Source organism: Hipposideros armiger, unplaced genomic scaffold, assembly GCF_001890085.2.
Source record: "Hipposideros armiger isolate ML-2016 unplaced genomic scaffold, ASM189008v1 scaffold_3, whole genome shotgun sequence".
Classification (NCBI taxonomy): Eukaryota; Metazoa; Chordata; class Mammalia; order Chiroptera; family Hipposideridae; genus Hipposideros; species Hipposideros armiger.
The window spans coordinates 1,872,041-1,898,145 of NW_017731353.1; the positions used below are offsets into that span (position 1 = coordinate 1,872,041).

Consider the following 26,105-nt stretch of genomic DNA (forward strand, 5'->3'; position numbering starts at 1 on the left):
ATGGATTAGCGATCACTCAGCAACACGAAGGACACTAGTAGTGGAATCCATTGATTTCAGTGGAGCCAGTCAACAGAGTGACCTTCTGCAGCACCCTCAGAGGCTTGGGGTGAAAGGAAATGAAGGGCTCAGCTCATCTACAGTGGAAGATTTGCAGAGCAGCCATAGTGGGAGAAGGTGAGGCTAAAGGTTATGAAGAGGCGTGTTCAAGAAACAGAGCCCAGCCAGGAAAGACCAGGAGGGAGAAGGGAGAAGCCGGAAGGTCTCTTGAATTGCAAAGTGGATGTAGCAGCAGGGAGGAAGTGGGCCAGGTGGGAAACACCAAGATAACAGGAAATGGCGTTTCAGCGGAAATTCTGATTTTTGCCCTTGATTCAGCCAAAACAAGTCATTTAAAATGGATGTTCCTGGGCTACTAAGGAGGAAATATCCTCAACCAAAAAATTCCCATGAGAGAAAATATTACACATGCTAGAGACAATAATAGATGTGCATAGTTTAAATTCCTGAAGATATGTCTTGCCACAAATAAACCCAGCTTGCCCCCAGAACACAGATGCCATCTAGGAAATTGCCTCTCCCCAAGAAATTCATTTTTCAGTCAATGGACACTGTCCTTCCTTTGGCTTCTATGAGAAGAGTAATAGTTAATAATAGCTAGTTTATTTAGTTTGATGTGCCTCGCACATCATTTAAAAACGTACAATGACCCTTATAAGGAAATACGGTTGTATCCATTTTGCAAGGTAGAAAATTGAGGCCCCAAGAAGCAAAATAGTTTGCTTTAAAATGCACAGATAGCAGCACAGCTGGGATTCAAACCCATAACTGTCTTGACTTCGAGCTCCTAACTGCTATTGTACACTTTCTGTGCTGTGCTCTGCTGTGTAACCGAACATTCCACTTTGTTGACTCTTAGTGCCAGTACTCTGCCAGACCACCAGCACCTTTCCCAGAAGGAACTTTAGGCTAAGAATCTGAGTACTCCACTTAAGCAATTGTTATTTTTTCTAGCAATATGCAGAAAATATATATATATTTAATCCCATTTGAATGGCATCCTGGTGGTTTGGCCCGTGTTGGATGGGTGGAAGCATGGATAAATGGGTGGATGGATGGATGGGTGGATGGATGAATATATGGGGAGCAGATGGATGAACAACAGATGGGTGGAGGGATGGATGGATAGAGGTGGGTGGATGGATGGGTGAATAAGTGGATGGGTAGATGGATGGATCGGTGAACAGACGGGCAAGTGGATGGATGGAATGGGTAGAATGGTAGATGGGGGCAGGTTGGGCATATGCTAAGTCATTAAGTAATTAGACATACCCTCTGCTCAGGAAGCTTGCAGTCCAACAGGAAAGGTAAGATAGACATACCTATGGACTATCGACTTCCATAGGGAAATGTAGAGAGTTTTAAAGTGTTCTTCTATAAGGGAAGGGTAATACCTATGGTAATACCAGTATTAGCAAAGTGGATAGTGTTTGCTGTAAGGAGTTTCCTTGTTAATATTAACATTTGTAACTCCCTTTAAAACTTGATTTATTTTAGTAATTAATGGCGAAAAAGCCACTTTGGAAACCCCAACATTTGCCCAGAAACGCCGACGTACTCTGGATATGTTGATTCGATCTTTATACCAGGATTTGATGCCAGATCTGTATAAGGTAATCCTGGGTCCACGGCCCTCTTTCCTTCTCATGGGGTCTGAGTTGAGAACACAAGTCCTAGCGATGGGTCCTGGCTAGAAGAGCATAGGCGTCGCCCCGATTCTTGCCGTCAAGACAGGACTGTGGCCACTATGGCTGGTGTCCTCTTCTTGTAACCACAACAAGGAGGGATGTTGACTGTCCATACACAGGAGCCTGATTTTCATAAAGCCAGGGCCTGTGGAAATCGAGGAGCAGGCGGGGGCATGATGTCAATCAGGAACCCCTGGCACATTGGAGAGTGCTTCTGGGGGGGTGGGGGGCTGTCCTCTGCGGTACCACTCAGCATTACCAGTGCCACAGAACTGGTGGACAGGCAAAAGTGGGTGTTGTGGAGAGAGGCTGGGTGCTTTTTGGGGTCTCCTGGAGATTTCCTGGCCAGCCCCATAACCAGGCACTAAAACAAAGCATTTACACTTCATGAAAATCCACTTTGTGCCACCCCCTTCCTCGGCTGAAGGTATATTCACCGGTGAGACCCGCACCTCTCCTGAGGACCTCTGTGCCTCAAGGGGCACCCGTGTTCTCCAGAGGCTTCCAGACTCAGTGTGAGATCACCAAATGTCAGGGACTCGCTAATGTAGAGTAAAACCACCATTTAGAAGCGTTCTCCGCAGTTAACAAGGAAGACAGAACACGTGGGGAGGCTCCTCTACAGTCTGCAAGTTCATAAACTGCAGCAAAAGGAATTGCTAGCGATGTCTGTAAATAAACATAGCATCAGGTTTCAGGAGCTTGCCCCGGCAGATGAGGAATATCAACATGAGCTAGTCCCTTCCTTCAGCACAGTGACCACCAGCCGGTTATAGGCAGCCCTTGGCTTCTGGCTGGTCAGGACACCCCAGCTACTTGCAGGAAGTGGGCCAGACTAACCCCAGGGCCCTGGAGTATCTGCACCAGGAATCTGTAGTTCCTTTTTCCCTAAGGCCAGGGCAGGATGCAGAGAGGTGCCAGGATGAGTTCACAATGTCCTTCAGGTCCCAGATGAAGCATCGCAGCCTGAGGCGGACCTTCCCCACCCCCAGGTGAAGGCAGCCCCTGTGAAATGCTGTCAGGTGCTTCTCGTACCTCCCCTCCGTAGAGGTGATCTGTGTCAATCACGGAATTGGTGGTTTAATCTGTCCCTGGAGACCCTGTGCTCCACGCGGACAGAGACCATGTCTGTCACACACCCCAACTCTGGCAGAGGAGCAGGTTCTCATTCGATACTTGCTGACTGAATGAATGCGCCCAATTCTCTGACTGGTCTAGGAGAGAACTCACCTTTACTGAGTATGTGCCAAGCACTGTGCTAAGCCCCTTACGTGCATTTCCTCCTGTCGTCCCCATAACCCATGCAGGAGACAGGTAGCAGCCACACAAAGACACTGAGACTCCGAAATTAACAAGTCACTCTCCCAAAGCTACCCAGAGGGCCACGAATTGCACAACGCCAGGGGGTCCCATTTGCAGAGAATTCAGTGCATGGTGCTCCAGGGGGCGCCACTTAATGAGAATGACACTCCTGGAGCTGTGCAGTGTGGTGGCTTGTCACACCCTGGGAAGTTGGAAGGGGAGCGGCTGGGTTGCTTCATTTCAAAGCCCGTGCTCTCCGCCGTCACACGGTGCTGCCTGTCCACCTGCTGGCTCTTCTGTCCCTGGCATCTAGCGCCAACCTTGGCACCTAAGTGGTGTTCCATAGACACTTACTGAGTGAATGAATACAGGAGGACCATTCGGACAAATAGGTGTGTGCCCTCAGAGAAGACAAAGAATGAGACTGACAACCATTTGTGGAACTCATAACTTGTTTTTCTGTTTTTAGAACATGCTTAATAGACGATCTTTTAGCGACGTCTTGCCAGAATCACCCAAGTCGGCGCGGAAGAAAGAGGAGGCCCGCCAGGCAGAGTTTGTTAGAATAGGGCAGGTGGGTTTTATCCCGACGCGTCTTGTGCAAGCTGTGTACCGTATTTCCCCATGTATAAGACGCGCCCTTTTTCGAAAAATGTAGGGTCTAAAAACTGGGTGCGTCTTTTACAGTGGTTGTAGTTTTTTTTTACTTGCATTTCCCGCAAGTGATGAGGAGCTGTATGAATTTTATGATGAATAAAACTTGAGTTCAATGACTTTATGTAATACATTTTTTTCAAATTTCGGTCCCCAAAATTAAGGTGCGTCTTATACATGGGAGCATCTTACACATGGGGAAATTCGGTAGTTGTGAGTCCCTCCTGTCCAAGCCAGATGATGGCCCCCCTGTGGAGACTGTTAGGTTTGCACACCCCTGCAGGAGCTCTGTCATTGTGTTCCTCTTAGGATTGTTGTGAGGTTTTGGATAAGCATGTAGGTGTATTAATAGTTCTCTGCGGGCGTGAGTGTGAGAAAAACACTCTGGACAAGAGGCAGTGCTGCTGACTGCAGGCAAGAGGCCGCAGGGCCCGGGCTGGGCTCCCTCTTGTCAAGGGAGCGCGTTCCAGTTGCCTGCCTCCTGGGAATTCTCTGGAGGCTGGAGAGCCAAGTTGGGGAAAGCATCCGGAGCGCCTCCCTGGCGGGAGTAAGCGCAGAGTGGCGGTGCCCTCACAGAGGACCTGAATTCCCACCCTACTACTTGGAGGCAATTGTCACCAGTCCTCACCTCATTCCGGGTTTTGGAGGAAATCATTGTCCCTCGGCCTTGCTGCCACATGACATTAGTATTTCTCAGTTCCGGGAGGTGACACAGCTTTCTGCCTTGAACCCAGGTCACAGCAGGGAGAAAGAGGAGAGCTGCCCGCTACAGATAAGCTTCTGACTTGAAACTAGAGCTAAGCAAGGTGACCAAGGATTGCTTTGAGGCAAAGATCACTGTTTCCCCAGCACTGTGACAAGGGTCCCCCCCCCCAACATTGGTCCTTGTTTAAAGATACCCCGACTCTCCTTTCAGAGGCTGTGTGTGATTCATCAAGTTTCAGGAGGGACCTGGGAACTGTTTTCCGCTGGAAATCTCTGTATTGGTATATTGATTGGTTGAAATGACAATGCATTTGGGGTCATTTCAGTTGGGACATTGTCATTAGGGCTTCACCCTATCAGGCTGACACCGTCCTTTATCTTCAGTAATGAAGCACTGTGGGAATCTGATCCTTTAGTCTGAAATGCTCCTGTTTTATTAAAACATTTTCAAGTTATACTTGTTGATCCTGCTGGGTTGTTTTTTGTTTTCTGTTGTTTTTGTTTTTTTGCTGCCTGAGAACAAACTTTAAAGGAGATCTCTTTTCTGTAAGGCGCTGAAACTAAAGTCCATTGTGAGAGGGGACGCTCCGTCCAGCTTGGTGACTTCGGGGATCTGTAAAAAAGAGGTGAGTTGATGATCCTTTCAAGTTCAGTTGTGAATGTCCTTTGTCCTCAAGGAAGTTATTCAGGTTCTTGGAAGAAGGTTTGTGGGGCAGAGAGGAGAAGAGCTTGTCTAGCGCACGCCCTCATGGGAAGCCCCAGACGAGCTGGGTATCGTTTAGGGAGAGCCTCCTTATTTCCATAGCATGCACATGCCTTTTCCTGCTTACATGGAGCAGAGCTGCTGGACCAGGCCTGGTCAGGCAGACTGGGCCTTGTGTGCGTACAGATGGCCTGGACATCCTGACCAAGTGCATGTTCTGATCCAGCAGCTCTGGGGCGGAGTCAAGGTCCTGCATTTCTAACAAGTGCTCATGTGGTGTCTGAGGGCACACTGGAGACAGCAAGGCCCTAGGGCAGTTTTGAGCTTCTCAAGCTTTCGTGTGGGTGAGAACCACCCCCCAGAGTTTCTGATGCAGGAGGTCTGGGGTGGGGCCTGAGAATCCGCATTTCTGACAAGTTCCCAGGTGATGCTGAGGCTGTTGGTCAGAGGACCACAGCTGAGAAACCAATGCTTACTGGACAGTTCATTCAGCCAGCCAGAAAATTCTGTGGCCTGTGCATCTACTTCTCGTTTCCAACTTTTCATGGAAAAAGAACTAGGTGGTAATCAAAAAGAGAAGAAGACAAAAAATAAACAAGTTGCAGTATGAACATACTATTTGCATGATTTTGTTTTGTAAAGCAATGCCCTATGTACTTAATTACGTCCACATTCAGAATACGTAAAAGTTAAATGGAACAAATTCATAGCACGTCACTAGGGAAACATCCATTATAAAAGCAAGAGAATTATGGATACATTGACTTTAGTGATAAAGGTATAGAGAGATGACTTTTATCTGAATTGCTGGCCCTACACACTTTAAAGTTTGTTTTCAGGAAAATGAAGAGCCCAAAATACAATTGATGCTAAAAACAAAAACAAAAAACCCACACACAACCAGTTTAAGACCAGACTGAAGCATCTTCTCCAAAGTTGCAGAAATTCCCAGTGTCTACTTGTTCATGTGAATAGAATTTTCAGTGTTGCCAAGAAGTTTATAAACACCAAATTCCAGTAAGGCTTAGAAACCTTCTTTATCAGAAGTCCTTACCTGTACAGAAAAATGGAGGTCTGTGGAATGGTGACTTGTTCACCACTGAACAACAAAGACAGAGCTTCCGTTTGGGGATGAGCTCATAACCCACCAGGAGGCCATGCGTCATCCTTAGAGAAGCACTCCTCCACAGGCCCTCATGGGCTGGCGTGCACCTGGCGCAGCTGAGGCCAGAGCCCCACATGCTGCCCCCAAGACTGTCTTATTTCCAAACAATGACTTTGTCAACCTCCTTGGCACCCGTCATTTCGTGAGCTGTGTTAATGTTCTTAGAGGGAGCGAGTTAAAGAGTCTTGCACTTAGGGCTGAAGACCACATTTCTCACCCTGAAGAATCTGCACAGAGCCCCTCACATGGCAGAGGGGAGTCCAGTCCAGTGGCAGATGCCTTCAGCCCTCAGGCCAGAGCCTGTGTGGGCCAGGTCTGAGTTCCTGTCTCTGATACTTCAGGATGTCCTCTCGTCATGCAGTCCCCAGCCCCTTTGAGAACTCATGAAACAATGGACACACATGCCTCATTAAAATGTACAAATGGCACGTATCGCATTTTGAAAACAACTTCAGGGTTTTGCAGACCCCCTTAAGCCCTCCACGGACCACCGACTAGGGCCCTTAGATCTTCTGGGTGAAGAACCCCTGTTCTGCATAAGTGTTCTAAACTTGTGTCCCCGAATCAGAGAAGATTATGTTATGAAGAGTTGGTTTTCCCACCTTGGTGTTACCTAATGCTCTGACGGTGATGTCCATCTCCCAGTTGACACTTAGTTGGCTTTGCTTTTTCATGTCCTCCTGCTATAAGTCACAAACTCAGAATTTCCAGGAATCTTCTTAGGGAAAGGCCATTCCAATTAAACCTGCACTGTGTAGCCCTTTTTAATAAAACTTCTTCACTTTCTCTATGTGATCTTTTCAGAACAGTCCAAGCCTCCTCTTAGCAATTAGAATATTCATTTTGAGGTGTGTGGGTTTCTTAAAGGGAGAGCATACTTTTCTAAGAGAGCAATAATACACTCAGTATTTTCCCTCATCCCAAATGACACCCTTGAAGGTGACCTCAGAGCCATCACTGCTACTTAGAGTATGCATTCACTCGGTGTGCACAGACACACCTCCCTGTGTACAAGGGCTCTTGCACAGGCCCAGTGGGACGTGTGATTAAGCATGAAAGTGGAGAGGTAAGACTTCAGCTTGTCCCCGAGAATCTCCAAAAACTTCTTTGTCCTTTAAGGCCAAGCCACGTGCTTGGGAGACAAGGTAACAGTTCTGTTGAAAAGGTCCATAATTCTGGAGGGACTAAGAACCCTCTAAATAATCCCCACTGACTCCGGGAGTCCACACACAGCTCTGAGGCCATGTGAGAGAGATGAAGTCTCTCTGCCTGAAATGAAATTGAAACTAAGGGCAAGAGTTCACACGGTATGACTGTATCATGTAGGGGAACATGAGTAGGTTTCATCGGCACCACTCACCATATTCCTACAAACAGATGTGATTTTTTTAAAAGATCTTGTAGCCTTGAATGGGTCACTAAGCATTTTCCTCTTAACAGTCTCAACTTCTTGCGCTGTGCATGGTGTAATAATTTTACTGAATCAGCAACACAGAAATCTGACATTTTTAACAGAACTCTGTGCGACTTGTTTTTATGATGAACTAATGTTAATTCTCCAAAATATAGGCACCAATCGGCCCAACTTCCAGGTGTTTAAGAAAAAGGTTTGCATAGAAAACAATACCAACACTTCGATTGCCCCCAAAGAATATTTACAGTATAGAGACAGGTCATGATGCCAGAAGCTCTTTTCCTATTGCCTACGTATTTGAAAGGAGATGTTTCTTCAGAAAGGGAGCTGAGGGCCGGCCGAGTGGCTCAGTTGGTTAAGAGCTCGCTCAAGAGTTTGAGCTCTGAGCAACAGCAGTTCAACGCCCCGCCCGAGCTGAGTTGCCACTGAGCTGCCAAAAGGTGGCAGGATGGCTCAGCTTTAAAAAAAAAAAAGAAAGGGAGCTGAGTCCAGAGCCCATCCAGCTGCCGGGATTTGGAGGGGTCTGTGTTGCTGTTGCGGGCGGTGTGCTGTACATTTCCGTTGGATGGGCCGTGTGTGTTCCTGCACTTACGTTCCGATGCTTGTGTCGCCTCGCAGCCTTGGGAGCCCCAGTGTTTCTGCAGTAATTTCCCTCACGAAGCCGTGTGTGCAGATCCCTGGGGCCCGGCCTTGCTGGTCTCCACTGATGCTGGCGTCTTGCTAGTGGATGGTTAGTGAGTAGCTGCTCCTTCAACTGTCTTTTATCTGTGTGACTTATCGTACTTCTAAGATGGGTGACCGCCAGGCAACTCCCTGTAGGTAAATGTGTCCTCAGCAGTGAGGCTAGTGAAGTTTCATTTCCTTATAAAAGGAACCCCTGGGTTTTCCGGCAAGTAGAGGGAATATATTCTGAATAGCCAGCCGGAGGGTGAGTCGTGCGTGACAGGTTCTCCCCTGCCCTGAGTAGTCTGTGGATATCAAGTGACCTGCAAAAAGAATTTCCTTTTTGGCCAATACTTATTATGATGCCAACATTTCACCTGCAGCCGACCAGGACACGTTATCTAGAACCACTAATCTTGGGGACAGGCTGTCTTATCAAAGCTCTTTGATTTTTAAGGTTTCTAATTCTGAAAGTACCTGGTGTGTCCACAACAAACAATAAGACTTAGATAACCCATTTTTGATGGATATGGAAACAAAGAGATTTTGACAGGAAGACAGATTGCAACTCAATATAAACTCCAGCCTTTTGACAGCCAAGCAAATCAGCCTGCCTGGGGAGGCAGTCAGCCCGCTGTCACCACAGGTCAGCCAATCGGACAGGCCCTTGGTGAGGAGGCTGTAGAGGGAGTTCCACTTCCGGTGGGGATTTCATTTAGGCTCAAGGACCATGTGGTCCCTCCCTGCAAGAGGCCCCCCGTGGATCTTACCAGACTCCTAATGAATGTTAAATGGGCTAAACAATGGTACCAAGTGTCTCCTGGGGCTTCAGAGGAAGCCACAGGCCAAGAGACAGCGTCTTCCAAGGGCACATCCTCCACTGCACAGAAGCAGGCTGCCCAGGCTCTGGTATCATAGTGATGTTTGATGAGGATCCTAAAAGCCGCTGCGGTGAGAGTGACATAATGGCCTAAAACTGCAGCATCTTCCCACCCTGGGCTGCGACCTTTACTCCCTCACTGACCCTGACTCAGCGTATTTATTAAGTACCTGCTGTGTGCTGGGTCCTGTGCTAGGTGCCTTGTGTAGGAAGACAAGACAGGTGGGCCTAACGTGGGGGTCATTTTTTTTAAGTGTCTGAAAAATAGTTTATAATAATGAAAACTGACGAAGTGACCAAAATGGGGGTGATGATCATAACGACACGGAGGGGATCAGGAGATTAAATTGCTGCATATGTTAAGTGCTTAAAGCAGTGTCAGGCAGCTGGCAGAAGTTTATTAAACAGCAACTATTACCTTTACTGTACCCCTGGGAACTTGCTAACAGGGAACAAAACCCATAGATTTTGCCAAAAGTACAACCAAATGAAAGAATTTACTTAAACACACATACACACCCCTTAGAGGGTTAGTCTAGTCTCTTTAGTTTTCTAGATGAAGAAACTGAGGTGTAAAGAAACGAGGTGACTTGCCCAAGATCATACAGCTGGTTTGTGGCCCAGCTGGGACTATTGGGTTGTCGAAAAAGTCTTGACATATTTTTTCTATGTTTTTTGTTGCAAAAATGCGTCATGACTTTTCCAATAACCCAGTGGAACTTAGACATGGCTCCTAGTCCACGCTGTTTGCACTAAACCAGCTACATTTTATTAACATTAAATGAAACGCTACCAATGTTATTGTCTTTATCTTAACGCAGATTTCCAAAAACATAGTCCTGAGTAAATAATTATGAAAAATGTTGTTGGGATTAAAAGAATGTTAAATTCTTCACCTGTTTGCCTTTGTGGGAAAGAGAATGTGTGCTTCCTAGTGACTATTCGTAAGGCTTGCCTAAAAATGGGGGAAAAAAATTCTATTTGAGTTGGCTTCCAGGTTTTTGAAAATGTGAAATCGAAACCAGGATTATCAAGTCCCTTTCTGAAGTTTTCATCCTCATGAGTCCACAATTTAACAGAGGTGTCAGATGTAAGGGTTATTGTGATTGGCCAGGCAGTTCTTTTCTTCCACACTTGAGAGTCGTCTCACGCAGGTGGTGCATGGACACCCACCGCCAGCTTGGATGTATGACTCAGGTCACCCTTTTTGTGCCCGGCTATGCCGGGGTGCCTCCCTGTTTGCTTTTGCTAAGAAGAGAAAAAGCCAGAAGGCTTCCCTCTATTCCTTGTTGTGCCTTTAAGCCATAATTCTCTTGTTATCTTTTTCTTGTCCACACTTAACCACATTACCAATTGTTTCCAGGATTGAATCTCTCCTTTCCTTTCAGGCTGAGTTTCACTCTATCCCATTAACCTCTGCTTAATTCCATTAGACTTAGCCCTTGAGAGTCTGCCCCTTCCAAGGTCATTAAGAAATCAAGATCTTTTGTATTCTAAGTGTAGCCAAACCTACTTTGAGGGGAGACTAAATACTCATTAAACATGCTATCATCATTTGTTTTGGTTTTGCTGTAATAAAAAAAAACAGCTCTAAAAGATTGTTGTTTCATAAAGAGATTACAAGAAGAAAAAAATTGTTATGAAGCCGTCATTAAACCCACATGGTACTTTCTCATATCCTGGCCGCCTCCTCTCTCTGTGCTGTACATCACCCTGTTCAGCCACCTGAGAAAGGTCTGATGGAGAACAAATGCTGATGTACTCTGTACAAAGTTGGGCAGCTACACAGGATCCCCGCTTTAAATGTAAAATGAAGTGCTTCTGTCACTTACTAATTCTTTACAGTACTGTTGCTTCCGTGGTCACACCATCAATCCATGGGGCTGCAGGCTTCTTTTAGGCTACCTCGCTGGCTAAGAGCACAGGCCTTGTCCTTGCACCCACTGGGGTCCCACGTGCTCAACACATGACCTTGGACAAGTTTTTAGCACCTCTGAGCCTCAGGTTCCTCATCTATTAAATGGGAGCATTAGAAGTTCTTACCTAATAGGGTCATTAAGACATTTAAGTTAAATGACATGTGTGACACTTAGCATCCAGGCCTGCTGTGCAGGAAGCCCCCAGTGTCTGTTAGCGGCCATTCACAAAATGAAGTAATCATAGTTATTTAGTCAGATAAGATGATGGGTACTGAAGTGATCATCCCATGTTTTGAAAAATCAGGTCGGCCCCAGAAGAAGCAGAGAGAGCCTGAGAATTCCTTTTGGGGTAGAAGAAGAAGGAAAGTGGTTCGATGGTCTGTCACACAACTTACATTTGCCCCATCATTGTGGGGAACCAGAGATGAGCCCTCCATCTAGTAAAAGCTTAGCATTAGCAGTCTCTGTGCTCCGACCCATCCAGAGCCCTCTGCCCCGCAGGAGTGGGAGAGTCCCTCCCCCGTCAGGTGGCTATCCGTCCTCAGGACCACAATCTCTGCCCCGTTCTGGCACCATGCAGGGAGGGATGAACTCCCAACCGGATAGGTTTCTGGAAGAGGCAAGATGCTCAGAGACAAACAAGCCCAGCCCACCGCAGAGCATTTGAAGACCGAGTGTCTGAGGAAGTGCAGATGAACCATAAGCCAGCCACTTCTGCCTAAAATGACTACACCAACCCCAGACGTCATCGCCGTGCCCTGATTCTGTGCCATGCTCATAACAGACCCTTTACTTACAGAACAGTCTTATAATCCTTTTAGCCCTCCATGTCCTGGGGTCCCCGGGGGCAAGGGAATTGCTAGCAATTTAAGACCCCAGTAAGTAAGCTTAGAAACAAACCCTAGGGGTGACCAGTTAGCTCAGTTGGTTAGAGTGTGGTGCTGATAACACCAAGGTTGCCAGTTCAATCCCTGCATGGGCCACTGTGAGCTGCACCCTCCCTAAGAGTCAACTATGCCATTGTAGCATGAAAGCAATGTGTAACCAATGACCATGCTGTTCCCCAATAAAATTTAAAACAAAAAAGATATCAAGGAGATCATTCTTATTTTTTTTTAAATCCTACACATATATAATGGTAGTGTCTTTAACCATCCACTTATTTACCTGACATCTTCCTGAGTATTTCCACTCAAATTAATTTTTTTCCTGTTATTTGGGCAATATAACTGATATTTCATTTTTGTCTAAAAAGGAGATTTCCTATTCCTATATGGAGAAATACTGAAAATGTGTAGGTAAACTACTCTTGACCCAGACATAGCGGGTGTTGGAATCGGGTATGTTAGTATTTATTTTAAATACAGAAGGACATTTGAATTTTGCTTTCTTGAGAAATGAACATAGTAACCTAAGATATGCAATTTCAAAAATTACATCGAAATCGGGAAATACTTAGGAGAAATAGCTGAGCTTATTCTTTGTTTTTAAACTGGGTGTTCCAACCCCAGTAAAATCGGGTTCAGAGATGCTGCTTGTACTGGACGAACACTGAGGAGAAGAATATAGCTGACGGGCCCTGCGGCTCCGCCCCTGTTGAGAGCTCTGAATGCCTTTGGCAAGGAAACGTCAGCCCTTCTCCCTGAGCTGAGAGAATAGTGATTGAACCTACTGTATAGACCTGGGAAAGCTCTAGCAACTGACTTCCTGACCTAGAGAGAACTGGGGTCCAGACCTCCCGCAGGCATGTTTTATAGGTTCTGGCAAGCCTACGCTGGGTGGCAGTGTTGGGTAACCAGGTCTCCTTTTCCAGATGACCTTCCATCCGTGCCTGTGTTCGACAGAACCCTGCCAGTGAAGCAGATGCACGTGCTCGAGACCTTGGACCTTCTGATTCTCAGAGCAGACAAAGGTGGTACCCGCCCTCCGCCTGAGTTCTCTGGGAGGGTCACGGGGGGTCTGACTGCATAAGTCATGCCAACTAGCTCTTCTCCTGGTGCCCCGTGCTCAGGGTTCCTTGGTGGCCCATTGGTTCTCTGAGGAGGGGACAGTGAAGGAGAGAAGGAGGGACGTCCTTAAATGCATTGGTAGGGACAGGCGGTGTGGTGTTCCTCCCCAGTTCTGGGTCACCTCAAATCCTCCTCCTCCTCGCAGTGGTTTTCCCACACAGCCTGTCCTTTCCATTCTTCTGGGTCCTTTTACTTTTCCATTCACCTCCTCCTCTGTCTGCCTCACCTCACCAGGAAAAGACGCCCGCGTCTTTGTCTTCAGGCTGAGCGCCGTGCAAAGGGGCATTGAGGGTAAGCAGGCCGTGAGGAGCCGGTGCGACTGCAGGGACAACAAGCTGGAGAAGACAAAAGGTGACCTGCTCCTTCGCGCTTTGCTGGGTTCTGTTCAGTTCATCTTTCTCCCAGACTGCCCAGATTTTACTGAAAATGAAAATGAGTAGGAATTTGACTTTATGGGTTTGGCTTCTACTTGGAAACAACAGAGAGAAGCTAACGCGATAGGAAAGTATGTTGAAGACCAGAGGAAACGCCCCCAGGCCTGGGTACCAAGTTTGGGAGGTGGGTGAAGCTCTGCTAGCAAACCTGTGAAAAGGAACTTGCAGACTTTGGTCCCTGGAGCCCTCATCACCCTCACGTTAGTAATGTCACGGGATGGGTGTGACGCTAAGACCAGAAACCCTACAATGGAGGGACTGTGACTGCTTTCATTCTCCTGTAACTCAACCCAGTTTTTATTCCGTTTTTTCTTGGTGGAGGAACAGTTAGTCATTTCACTGGATTGTGCTTCATTTCCGGGGGTCTCAGGTCTTGCCAAGTTGTCCAGGCCTGGGGCTCCCCACCTCTGCCATGTGCTCAGCACTCTCCGTTTCCCTTCCCAGGCTGCCACCTGTATGCCGTTAACACTCACCACAGCAGAGAGCTGAGGATCGTTGTTGCCATTCGGAATAAACTGCTCCTGATCACGAGGAAACACAGCAAGCTTCAAGCGGGGGCCAGCATCTCGCTGTTGTCCCCGCTGTCCGAGTCACCTGTAGAAGAATTCCAGTACATCAGGGTGGGTTTGCTCTTCAAACTCCTGCTCTCCTGGCCGAGGGGTCACAAGGCCGACTCTGTCATCCTCCAGGCTTGTCCCACAGTCACTGATCCACGAGGGAAACCCCCACCTGTTGCCCAAGGCCAGAGGACTAAGGCAAACGGGGCTTCTCCCTGCTCCCTCCATCTCGTTCATGCCTATCGGTGCTATTCTAGGCTCTGGGGACACAGCAGTGGACAAAACAAAGCCTGTCTTCTCATGGAGATGGCTTTCTAGCTGCAGGGTAACAGAAATAAGCAGATAAATCTATGAGTCCTGAGGATAACAGTAAAGTAGGGTAAGGGAGCAGAGGGTGATGGAGGGAAGAGGTGGAGGAGACATCTATTTTAGAAAACATGTCCCAAAGCCCTCTCTGAGAAGGTTATGTCTGAGCAGAGATCCAGAACAAATATGGGGGTGAGTGATGAGGGTCCCTGGGGACGGGCATTTCAGGCCATGCTCAGGTACAGTTGAGAGGTGGGGGTGGCTGGAGCTGAGAGAACAGGCAGGGGGCTGAGGGTAAGGGGACCGGGCCACTCTAGGGACTTTGGCTTTGACTCTGGAGGTCGAGGAGGGAGCCATTGGAAGGTTTGAAGCGAAGAAGTGGCATTTTTTACAAAGGTCACTCTGGCCAGTGGACAGAGGAGCACATACGGCACTGAGAGTGGAAATAAGGAGTCTTCCAAGAGGCTAGTGCAGGACCCTGGTAGGAGACGACGTTGGCTTTGGAGAGGTGGGGGGGTGAAGCAGCCCTGCGTACCTCCATCACTAGGATTTGCTGTTTGATTGAGGGTGGAACTTGGTGAGACAAGCCTCCTTGAGGGTCAAGTTCCTTCCCTGATCTTACCATTTCTAGCTTTTTGAAAACTATGGTACATTAAGGTGTGAAATATACCCAACATTGGCTACCAAGGCAGAGTATGCCTATGGGCCAGCTGAGAAATTTTTTTTTGATACATTTTTTTTTATTGGTTTCAGGTATGCAAAACAATGTAATAGACATTTATACCCCTCCCAAAGGGGTATAAATTTATACTCCCCCCCAATCTACTACCCCTCTGACATCATATATAGCTGTTACAGTTCCACTGACTATTCTTTATGCTGTACTCCACATCCTGTGACTATATATATATATATATATATATATATATAAAATTATAGTTGACATTCATTATTATTCAGCTTCAGGTGTACACTGCAGTGGTCAGGACTCTGAGAAATTATTTTTCCCTCAAGCCAAAGCCTCCTGGATTATGCAAATCAATTTCTGCTAATATTCCATTTAGGAGGATAGAGCAGCGTAACAGTTACATTAAAATAAGTTAAAGTCTTGCTTTTATTGGGTGTCAGTCTTCTTAATACAGTTACTAGCAATTTTAATGACTATTTATATAGAGCATGCATATTTATGTGGCAGGCGAGCTTTGAAATTAGATTTTGCAAGTTCAGATCTTGGCTCTACTATGTATAAACTATGTGACCGTAGGCAAGTCACATGACCTTGGAACCTCAGTTTCCTCATCTGTAAAATAAGATAAGCCTTACCTACTTCACAAGGTTGTTATGAGGATTCCGTGAAAACAGTGCCTGGCACTGTGTTAAGTGCTTAACAAAGTTAGCAATTATTATCTTTCACTCTCATCATTATTAAGTCACAGGACAGGACCAGACTCTCTGAGGGCTAACACAAGACCACACTGTTGAATCAGTTTCGTAAAATTGTTTCCTGGCCCCTCCCCTTTGCAGTAGACAGAGGTCTGAGTCCTGAAGACAGGTTGTGGGAGGGAGATGTCTGATGCGGTCCCTGCCCCTTTCCTGTCTCTGCCTTCTGTGCGGGGACAGGGTCTGCAGGAGCCTGGGGAGGGGGGCGCTCTTCTGACTGGGGGGCGGGCAGTGGGGGCTTGATATGAAGATGGCAGCTCTGTGTCCTAACCCCTTCCTCCCACACCACGCAGGAGATCTGTCTGTCTGACGCCCCCGTGGTGATGACCTTAGTAGATGGGCCAACAGAAGAGAGTGACAATCTCATCTGCGTGGCTTACCGACACCAGTTTGATGTGGTGAACGAGAGCACCGGGGAGGCCTTCCGGCTACACCACGTGGAGGCCAACAGGGTGAGCGGACAGATACGGGGGCAGGCGGGACACAAAGAAGCCTAGGAGTTGTGTCATCTAACTTGGTGATGCCATGATTAGGATGTCTTTTAAATTGTGTACTGTTTATCAGGTCAATATTACGTGCCACACTATGTAAGCTGCACCACATGAAGTCGCCAGTTTTCAGGTCAAAATGGTTCAACCTAATATAACTGCCCCTTTGCCCTTTTCCCTGCCATTTCATCCTTCCCAATAAAAGAGAAATGAAGTGGCAAAGAGCTAAATATACAAGTAAATGAGAGTGTTTGTTAATTCATGCTGGAAGGGCCTTTGGAGGATGAGGCTGCTCTCGGTAGCCCCGCAGACTCCCAGCTCGGGGCCTAGGTGGCTGGGGAGGGTATGGGCCCTGTCTCCATCCCCTTCGAGGCACAGTGGGAAAGGAAGAAGGGACAGAAAGAGAGAAAGCGCAGATCAGCATTGAGGGGCTATGACTCCTGGCCTGTGCTGCACAGAGCAGTGATGGCCCAGCTTTGGACAAAATCTAGGACCCACTCGGAAGTGCACTGCAGCTCTAAAGATGACTGTGTGAGCTCTCCCCACCTTGAGACCTGGGGACCTGCCTGTTCCTGGAGCTGCTCTACGCGGACGGCGGACACTGACGTAGCAGATCACAGAATTCTTCAGCCTGTTTATCATTTATCATGGTGAAGCAGGACAAGGCCTGTTAACACGTGAGCCACTTAAGTACACAGTGCCGTGCCAGCACTCTGGCTTAGTACCAAGGACACCGCAGAGTGGGGATGCTGCCCCCATGCAGCTAGGTCAAGAGACTGCTGAATTCTTTCTAATTATGCTTTGCAAGAAATAAAAAACATAACGTGTATGAGGACATGCCCTACATAAATATTCATCAAAATTTCTAATTACCGTATTAAGAAGACTTAACAACACGAGAGCAAGATTTTTAAAAAATAGAAAAAGAAGATTCTAGATATACTTAGGAGGCCTTCGTGCCCTCAGCTGTCACCCATCAGAGGTCAATCTGTCATTTCTCTTCTGTATACTTTGGTGCCCACATTTGTTTGTAATTGGAGTCATCTGAGGAGCTTCAAAAGCTACCGATGTCTGTGTCCCACCCCCAAAGATTTCGCTGTTCTTGAGTGTGGCATGGGTTTTGGAAATTTTTAATGGTCCCCAGGGTGTTCTAATGTTCAGACAAGTTTTAAAACCACTGGTGTACACCAGAGCATCTCAACCCTGGCTCTCCTTAAAGCCTAGAAAGCTTTAAAAGGCCCCTCCATCCCAGCACCTGGGAACCTGCGATCGTTCCAGCCTGGTGACTTCTGGCTGACAGTCTTGCCTCCTCTTGCTTTTTCAAAAATGTCTGTGTGACCAGCCAAAGGGGCAGAAACATCACAGCCTGGCAGGTCTTTGTTCAATTAAGCCTTTCCCCGGGAACTAGTCCCTACGACTTAACCCGCTTTTTCTAGTGATTATTATTATTTACTTATATTTAATATTCTGATCATCATTCAAGTGTCTGTGGGGTTTTTTTTCTAAAATTCATGAAGATTCTAAGATTCAGGAAAAATTCTGTTAAAAACAGTTTGTTTGTTTTTAAATAAGGTCTGTGTTTTATTTGTTTTTCTGAAAGTCAAGAAGAACAATTCTAAAATTTTCTGTCTTTTCATCAATATGCTTTTCAAAGATACAAGGCTTTCCCCTAAGAAGAAGTGTTTTTTAAAAGAATTTTTAAACGCTTCCCTGGGTCTGGGTGGGTCAGTGTACATACTCCCTCCCCTGGTGACTCAGCGAGGTACAGCAGTGTTTGCTGAGTACACAGAGATGCTCAGACAGCGACTTGTCTTTGCAAGGAAGTTACTGTCTAACTGGGAAGATAAGCCCTAGAGAAATGAAAAGGTCCTGAATAATGTGTTTCTGAATAGCTAAGGCAGAAATGGCCAGTGGGCTCAGAGCTGGCTTTTTACCAAGATATTCCTGCAGCACAGGCCCTCCCTGAGTGCAGTGGAGACAGGAGAGAAAGAGGTCAGCATGCCTCAAGTCACTGGGGATTTAGTGCCATTCGAGGTACACTCACTGGCTGCCTGCTGTGTGTGCGGCACCACCGTGGACAGGGTGGCCTAGTTTCCTGGCGCCATTCCTCCTCTATTCTCAGCCAAGCCCACTCGGTTCCCATTCCAGGCCTCAACCCCACCTCAGGGTGTCTAAGACAATCCTAGCTTGAGAGAGGAAATGCCTTAAGAAGCCCCGAAGCAGCATTCTGAAAGTCAGCGTCAAGTTCATCTTAGGCAGGCCTCCTGTGACCTACTGCCCCAGCTCCAGCAGCCAGCACTGGCCTCCTTCCCAAAACGAAGGTCTCCCCTGGAAGGAACTGCAGACCTGGTAACGGGAGCTGGCTTATTCGCTGGGCCCAAGTCCCCAGTGGTTCTCAGCTGGGCACTGCATCGCATAGCAACCACGTGGAAAGGCTGGACACTGGCCTGACGGTGGCTTCCTCTTTCAGCTGCGGCTGGGGCAGGCAGCATACAGACGTCACTCCTTCCGAGTCTGTGTTTTGAATTTTCACAACCACCATGTGTTACTTTGATCATTTTTAGATGCCCATAAAAATGAACGTTTTTAATCAAATAAAAATGAAAAACCCAATGCCTATATCCTATGCTGGGCCTACTACATCAGGATCTCTAGGAGCGAGAACCCAGAATACACGTTTTAAAAGCTCTCTGGTTGATTCTTGTGTCCTCACCTGGTCAAGAAACAGTGCTGCAGAGACTGACGCCTGCGGGGTCCCTCGCAGGGAGGAGACCAACGTGTATGAAGCATGAAACAGGTCTCGCTGTGCTAAGCGTGAACAAAGGTCTGAACAAAAAGCTGTGGGGTGCCTGAGGGGGAAGGGGTGAAGTCCCAGCTGTGGTCTCTGTCCCTGGTCCCCGCCCTGTGCTGGAGCTCCGCCATTGCCTGCCCCGCACAAAGCCTACACGTGCATACAGCCGTGCTCGTCCGCCCGTCAGCACAGTCCTGGGAGAGTCCCCTGAGAGACCTTGACGTCTGTTACCTCCCTGGTGTCTCTGCCATCGGGCACAGACCTTGGTCTGGAAGGCTGCCTGAACATCCGCTAACTGTCGCTGCCGCCTGCCTCTCCGCCACCACCCCAAACCCATACACAGGCCTTACCTCGAAACTCCCAGGCTGTCTAGTTCCACCTTTCCCTCTGAGGGTAACCCCCCCTTAATTATAAAAAAAAACGGCCACCACTGAATGACCACTTCTATGTACCAGGCCCCACGCCAGAGCACTTTGTAAGCATTCTCACACAAAATCCCTCCAACAATCTGTGGGGAGAGTACTGTTCACTTCTCATTTTTGCAGAAAAGGAAACAGGTTCAGAAAGGCGGATTTATTTATTTCCCTGACACCACGCAGCTAGTAACTGGCAGAGGCAGACTTGAACTTATCTGACTCCAAAGACCAGGCCCCTAAACCCAGCGTGCCGTGGCGTCCACAGCCACATCCCAAAGCATGATGGGGACCTCAGGTCCTGGCTACAAAGCTGGTAGCACTTGGCCCTCCCCTCTGGAAGTTCACAGTCTTGCCTTCCAGAGTGGACACAGACACACCCACTACAGCTTGAAGCCTCTGACTGAGATAAGTGTCGTCCAAGTGACAAGTACTAGGACACCTGAAACGGAAGTGATTCTAAGTCAAAAGTGGTGGGGATGGGAAGTTTCCATGCAGGGGTCCAAAGGGCTGCTGTAATACTGTGCCCGCTGGTGCTGCTTCCATAGCTACATAATGCCACTAGCTGACAGTTCTTGAGCATTTACCACATACCAGGCCCAGTGCCAGGTGCTCACGTAAGTGACCTCCTGGAATCCTCAGCCCCCGGAGGGGTAGGTGCTCTTACTGTCTACCTTTGTAATGAAGACAGTGAGGTTCTGAGAGGTCGAACAACTGGCCTAAGTGCACCCACCTCTAACGTGACAGAGCCGGGATTTCATTGACTCAGTCGCGCGTCCAGTGAGTATTTACTCCGCTCCTGCTCCGGGCCAGGCCCTGCTCTAGACCTGGGGTTGTAGCAGCACAGCATGGCCTCTGCCGCTGAAGCTCAGATTCTAGTGGGAGGAGAGCGCCAGTAAACAGACAGACAAGTGCACATGGGACAGCGACACGTGCCATGCAGATAATGACGGGAGGGGTATGACCTATAGCAATGGAGGAGTTATTTGGGATTGTACCTCCAAGCCTTTCTGACCTCAAATTCGGTGCCCTTGACCTCTGGGCCTCGCTGTCTCTCACCCTCTCTGGAGTTCCCACAGCTGGTTGTGGCATTTGCCCAATTATGCCTTGTTTTGTTTTGTGTACTTGTGTGCTTTTCCGATTTTTTTTCTTGAGGGGCGAAACCTCGCCTTCTTCATTTCTGTACGCTGCACAGCACCTAGGACAGTGGCAGGTAATGACAGGTGGGAGCGGGCCAGGGCTTCCACAGGAGAGGCTACTGGAGCCAAGACGGCGGCCCTGGGTGAGGGGGTCCAGTGCGGGGTTCAGCAGCGTGGTGAGACTGTTGAGAGGAGAAGGCTGCGTTTTGGTGACTGAAGTGAGGGGGCGAGTCACCAGGCAGAGGGCCTGTGGGAGGAGCCCACACCACCCTGGGCAGTGCAGAGAAAGATCTGGAGAGAGATGAGCTGAACCTCGGGAGATGAGCCCTGTGCTCCTACCCAGGGAGGTGGGGCCCAGCCTGGCATGGTGGCAGCAGCACACAAAACACAACTGAGCGACACTGAAGAGAATGATGCTGTACATGGGTGAGAGGGAAGCCCCTGAAACTTCTGCTAACAAAAAGGAGGTTTAGAAAGAAGCTCGCTGTGTGTGAGAGAAAGATAATAGCCTTCACTAAGTGCTGATCAGGTGTCAGGCCCCATGCGAAAATCTTTGCTTTATAGATAGAATTCTCATTACAGTCCAGCAAAGTTAAGTATTATCATTATACCAGTTCACAGACCTGAGGCCAGAGAGTAAGCCATTTGCCACAAACCACAGAGGCAGTAAGTGGCATAGGCAGGATTTGAACTCGGGTCTGTCTGACCAGAGTCCGTGCTCCTATCTGCTTCCCACCCCACAGGGCCTCCTGCATTTTGCGGATATGGAATCTATTGCATTTGAGAGAACAAAAGACTTAGCAATATGGACTGGAGCTCTGAGACTGTGTGCCTGAGGTTGTCGACTTAGAGATTTTAGGCACAGAGTAAAATTTGAAGCTATTAAGGTGGGTATTTTTATAAATGAGAGAAGAGCCAAGAAATAGAAGAAGAATCTGAAGCGGGAGAGAGGGCAGGAGGGAGGCGATGTCACGTGTCAGAGGCTGCGGAGAACCGGGCAGAGAGATGAGCATCTTGAGTGAGCTCAAAGCCAGCTGTTCCCCTGATGGTGTGGGAGACCAGACCCAAAGGGCTGAGAACACGAGTGAGGAAATGAAAGAAGCAGGTGATTGTAGAGGGTCGGAGTTTTGCAAATCAGGTCGAGTACCCTTTTCTCAGAAACTGAGGCCCAGAGAGATGGGTTTGCCCAGATCAAAGAACTGGGTCTCCTGACACCCTTTTCATGGTGCCGTGCTGCCTCCCCTAAGGTGAAGGAGAGAGAGAATAGACGTGAAGACACGCCTTGGTGATTTGAAGACTCAGAGACTCCCATGTTTGAGGCAGGAGGAAGCCTCGCTGAGGGCAAGAGCGGGAAGGTTGGACAAGAACCAGAGGCCTGGCTCAGACCTTGGCCGTGACACTTACTAGCCCAGGGACTAGAGTGACTTCAGCTCTCTGTGCTTCACTTTCCTCATCTGTAAAATGGGGGTAACACCATCTACTTTCCGGGGTTGATGTGAGGGCGACAGGAATAACCCACATGAAAAAGCCTTGTGGACTGGAGCACACTACATAAATATGCGTCATTTTAATAGAGCAGAGATGCCCACCTACAGACCTTCTCAAAGGGATGAAAAGAGATGGGAAAGTCCCAGGGGAGAAAGAAAGGAGAGCCTTTCCTTTCTTTTATACGTGCCGTGTATTGTAACCATGGCCCCCGATGTGGCGTAGGGGTGCTGGTGAGGTGGCAATGACCCCGCAGCACCTGAGTTTCCAGAGCGCCAAGGGCCCCTGCCAAACACTCGTAACTTGGGAATATCTTTAATAGCGTCAGTGTCCAGCCGGCTACTACCATTGCCCGTTGTCATTGCAGGTTAATTTCGTTGCAGCTATTGATGTGTACGAAGATGGAGAAGCCGGTCTGCTCTTGTGTTACAACTGTAAGTGAAGGATGTGTTTCTCTCTTTATTTGCTAAAATCAACAGTTCTTTTTCGGGGCCGTTTAAAGAGACTTAACTTTAGATCATCCCTGTTTCCTTAACTGCACTCCAGGGAGCATCTAAAACTTGCGGTCCTACCTGGATCTCCCCATATGCCCCAGACCTCTTGGTGAGACCGTGTGAAAGCCGCTGCCTGTGGCCCTGTCTCCAAGATATGGGGGTGACAGTGGCTTCCATTTAGGGAGCCCTTACCGCATGCCATGTGCCGGGCTCAGTACGCTCTAGTCATGGTCTCTTTAATTCTCAGGTACCTGTTATTATCTGTAGTTTGGAGATAAGGCAACTGAGGCCTGGAGAAGTGAACTATCTTTCTTAAAATCATGCAAAACAGTAAAGTCGAGGTTCACATTTAAGGCCATCTTGACTCCAGCCCCCAAAACTTTAACCACAGTTACAGTTCTACGTTTTGCTATTTCTCAGGCATTACTGGAATCAGCTTTAACCTCTGTATGCGACCTCAACTGGGTTAGTTTGGGTCAGGTGGCAGGGTGGGTTTTGGGGAGACCAAAGGTGCCAAATAGTGTCTTTAAGGATTTCCAGCATTTCAAAGCTAATGTTGTACAACAATAAAAAGAATCTTTTTAAGGCTAAAATGATCTAAAAGTCTAAGATATTTTCCTGGGTAAGGCTGCCCAGTCTAACAAAAACAGGAAAACATTTTTTTCAGCCAACAATTTTATCAATTTAGAGTGGTAATGCTGGTTATATCACATGGGGCAGATATTTTTATTAATCTCTGATTAATAAGTATGGGAAAGCTAATTATTAGTAGAGAAATTTGGTAAACATCTTTCAAAATTTGAGGTTTATGGGGAATAAGTGAGGAGAAGGCAGTCACAGGGAGAGAGGCCTTTTCATCAGTAAATGGCTCTTTTATGATATTTTGGCCACAGATCTATCTAAACCCTCCTCAAAATAACCGGTGTTTAATAGCGCATTTGATGAGAAAGGCCACACCCAAGACAGCAGGAACAGGCCACACTGCCCATGCGCTGACTGGCATCCCTAGATGCCAGTGCTAGGTGGCTAGGCCACTACTGCCCTCTGTCCTAGATTTTGGGGGACAAAGGGGAATAGAGTTCTGATGTTTGAAGTCACTTCTATAAGATGTTAATCTCTGTAAAGTGTGGTCTTTTTACTTGATTGAAAAAAAATCTAAGGAAAACTTGTGGCAGAAGGCTTTAAAAACTACTGTAGATTTTTTTCTTTTAACTTTGAGCGGATGGGAGGGGTTTTAGGTGGGAGAGAAGTTAAGAGCAGAAAGATAGAGCAGGTGTTTAGAATGGGAGAGTGAATCCCAAAATGAAAAGGGAGCATAGACACAAATGCGAATGATATCCTCTCCGTGCCACGCGCCACATTCGAAGCTTACTGATTTGAGCAGGCAGCGTGCCGGAGGGCAGGGTGGTCCAGCCTCCTGACTCTGAGAATCTGGCATCGTGACAACATTCGTACCAGCTGTTTATAAAGAACAAGCAGATAGGATGCTGTTCTTGTTGCCTGGTTTTCATTTATCTAAGTATATAGGGTTGTAAGTATTGTCTCTTAACAAAAATGAGTCACTCTTGTTTCGTTGCAGACAGTTGCATCTATAAAAAAGTCTGTCCATTTAATGGGGGCTCTTTTTTGGTTCAACCCTCTGCGTCAGACTTCCAGTTCTGTTGGAACCAGGCTCCTTATGCAATTGGTAAGAAAACCCTTTGCCATAATAACCCTCTTCCCCTGCGTAGGTTCATCTGAACTGTTCGATCCTATGTAAGCAAACTCCCTGGCTTGCTGCTAAATTGCCATAAATTATGTAAATATGATGAGTACTCAGTGTTGTTTTTCTTCCTTAATTGCTTTTATTGTTCCCCTTTTGGGACTATTGTCTTCCACTGTACCTCCCAGTTCTTCTCTTGAGCATTTGCGATCAATTAAATCTCAGCTTTCAGTAGTGGGGTATCTTTCAGTATCCTTTCATTTCTGGGCCTCGCTTTTCTTTTTCAAAAATTCAAGAGCAAGAGTCCCAGCCTTAAATCACTGACTGACTTGGAGGAGCACAGTGCATTCAGTGCCATTCTTACATACTTTGAAGCTTGAAAATCTAGAATCACAGACACTCGGGTACTTTGCCACGCAAATGTCAGGGCACGCATGGTGGTGCCTCATTTCTGTGGTTCGAGAGCCACAGCCGGGCACATGCCTGGTGAGAGCCAGACCAGAGCCAAGAATGTTCGAGTTAGTGCTGTTTTCCTCAAAGTAAAAGTATTTGTTGAGAGGTCAACATAGGGTTTTGAGAGGCGAGCAGAGGAACCAATCGAAGATACTGAAGGCCTGGTTTGGCTTAATGACAGATTAGATATGGTTGAAAAAGAGAAAAATGACAGAAAGGTTGAAATGGCTGTCAGGTCCTGAGCAACAACACTGGAGTTCACTTCAGAGATCAAGGTGAGAGGCCTGGGTGTGACAGGAAGAGTCACCAGGGTGAAGCCCAGAGCACGGATGGGCTCACCGAGGAGAGGGCAGAGACAGCGGGCCAGCGCGAAGGGGGTCCCTCCAAAGTGGCCGATGAAAAGGCCAAAGTGGGGTCCCTGGGCAATCAGGGCAGTTGCGGTGCCTGGAGGTCAGTGTAACAATGATGTCAAGAAAAGGCGCTGGCCGTTAACAAATAATGCAGCAAACCCACTGAGCCCGAGGGACACTGTGAGGGCTGACGCAGCCCCTGCCCAGACACACATGACAGGAGGAGGAGGAGGAGGAACTGACAGGATGAAGAAAGAGCACAGGGCAGGTTTCCAGGCAGAAGGGCAGGAGTCAAAAGGAGGGGGTGTGTCCGCTCTAGTCCAGACAATAGGGGAAGTCGGCAGTGGTTGCCAGAAGATCTGGGTATAGGATTGCAGGAGGAAAAGATGGCAACGCGACATGGAGACGGCGCACACCGACTAGAAGCAGAAGCTCGGCAGCTAAGGGGGGCTGCCCTAGAAGCGAAGGTTCTCTTAGAATTAGGGGGCGTAGCCCATGAAGGACGAAGAGAAGCAGCCAGAGGACGGGAGAGATGGAAGCTGACAGAGAAGTGAGGATGGATGTGAGACAGCCATGGCACCGCCACAGCCACAAGCCGGCGGGCTGGGAGCTGACACGCCCCGTTACCTTGCAGTCTGTGCTTTCCCGTACCTCCTGGCCTTCACCCCCGACTCCATGGAGATCCGCCTGGTGGTGAACGGGAACCTGGTCCACACAGCAGTCGTGCCTCAGCTGCAGCTCGTGGCCTCCAGGGTGAGTAGACCTGGGGGTTTTTTTCTGTCTGAGGGCCTTTGGGAGCCCCACACATCTGGAGGCTTCAGGTCAGCACAGATACTCCTCTCGTCCACTTAGGGGATGATGACAGCACCGGTTGTGTGTCACATGCCAGAA

The 26,105-nt window shown here is 47.9% G+C and overlaps 1 protein-coding gene across 4 annotated transcripts in view; it reads left to right on the forward strand.

Annotated features, from left to right (window-relative positions):
- GARNL3 (GTPase activating Rap/RanGAP domain like 3) overlaps positions 1–26,105 on the forward strand; it is a 132,130-nt gene that overhangs the window by 99,438 nt on the left and 6,587 nt on the right. For all 4 annotated transcript variants that reach the window (XM_019636485.1, XM_019636476.1, XM_019636502.1 and 1 more), the window contains 11 exons: positions 1,558–1,673; positions 3,520–3,624; positions 4,961–5,035; positions 8,310–8,421; positions 12,967–13,065; positions 13,397–13,513; positions 14,041–14,216; positions 16,193–16,351; positions 22,583–22,649; positions 24,289–24,396; positions 25,849–25,967. In XM_019636485.1, the coding sequence (XP_019492030.1) occupies positions 1,558–1,673; positions 3,520–3,624; positions 4,961–5,035; positions 8,310–8,421; positions 12,967–13,065; positions 13,397–13,513; positions 14,041–14,216; positions 16,193–16,351; positions 22,583–22,649; positions 24,289–24,396; positions 25,849–25,967 (1,253 nt within the window). The remainder of the gene's footprint in view (positions 1–1,557; positions 1,674–3,519; positions 3,625–4,960; positions 5,036–8,309; positions 8,422–12,966; positions 13,066–13,396; positions 13,514–14,040; positions 14,217–16,192; positions 16,352–22,582; positions 22,650–24,288; positions 24,397–25,848; positions 25,968–26,105) is intronic.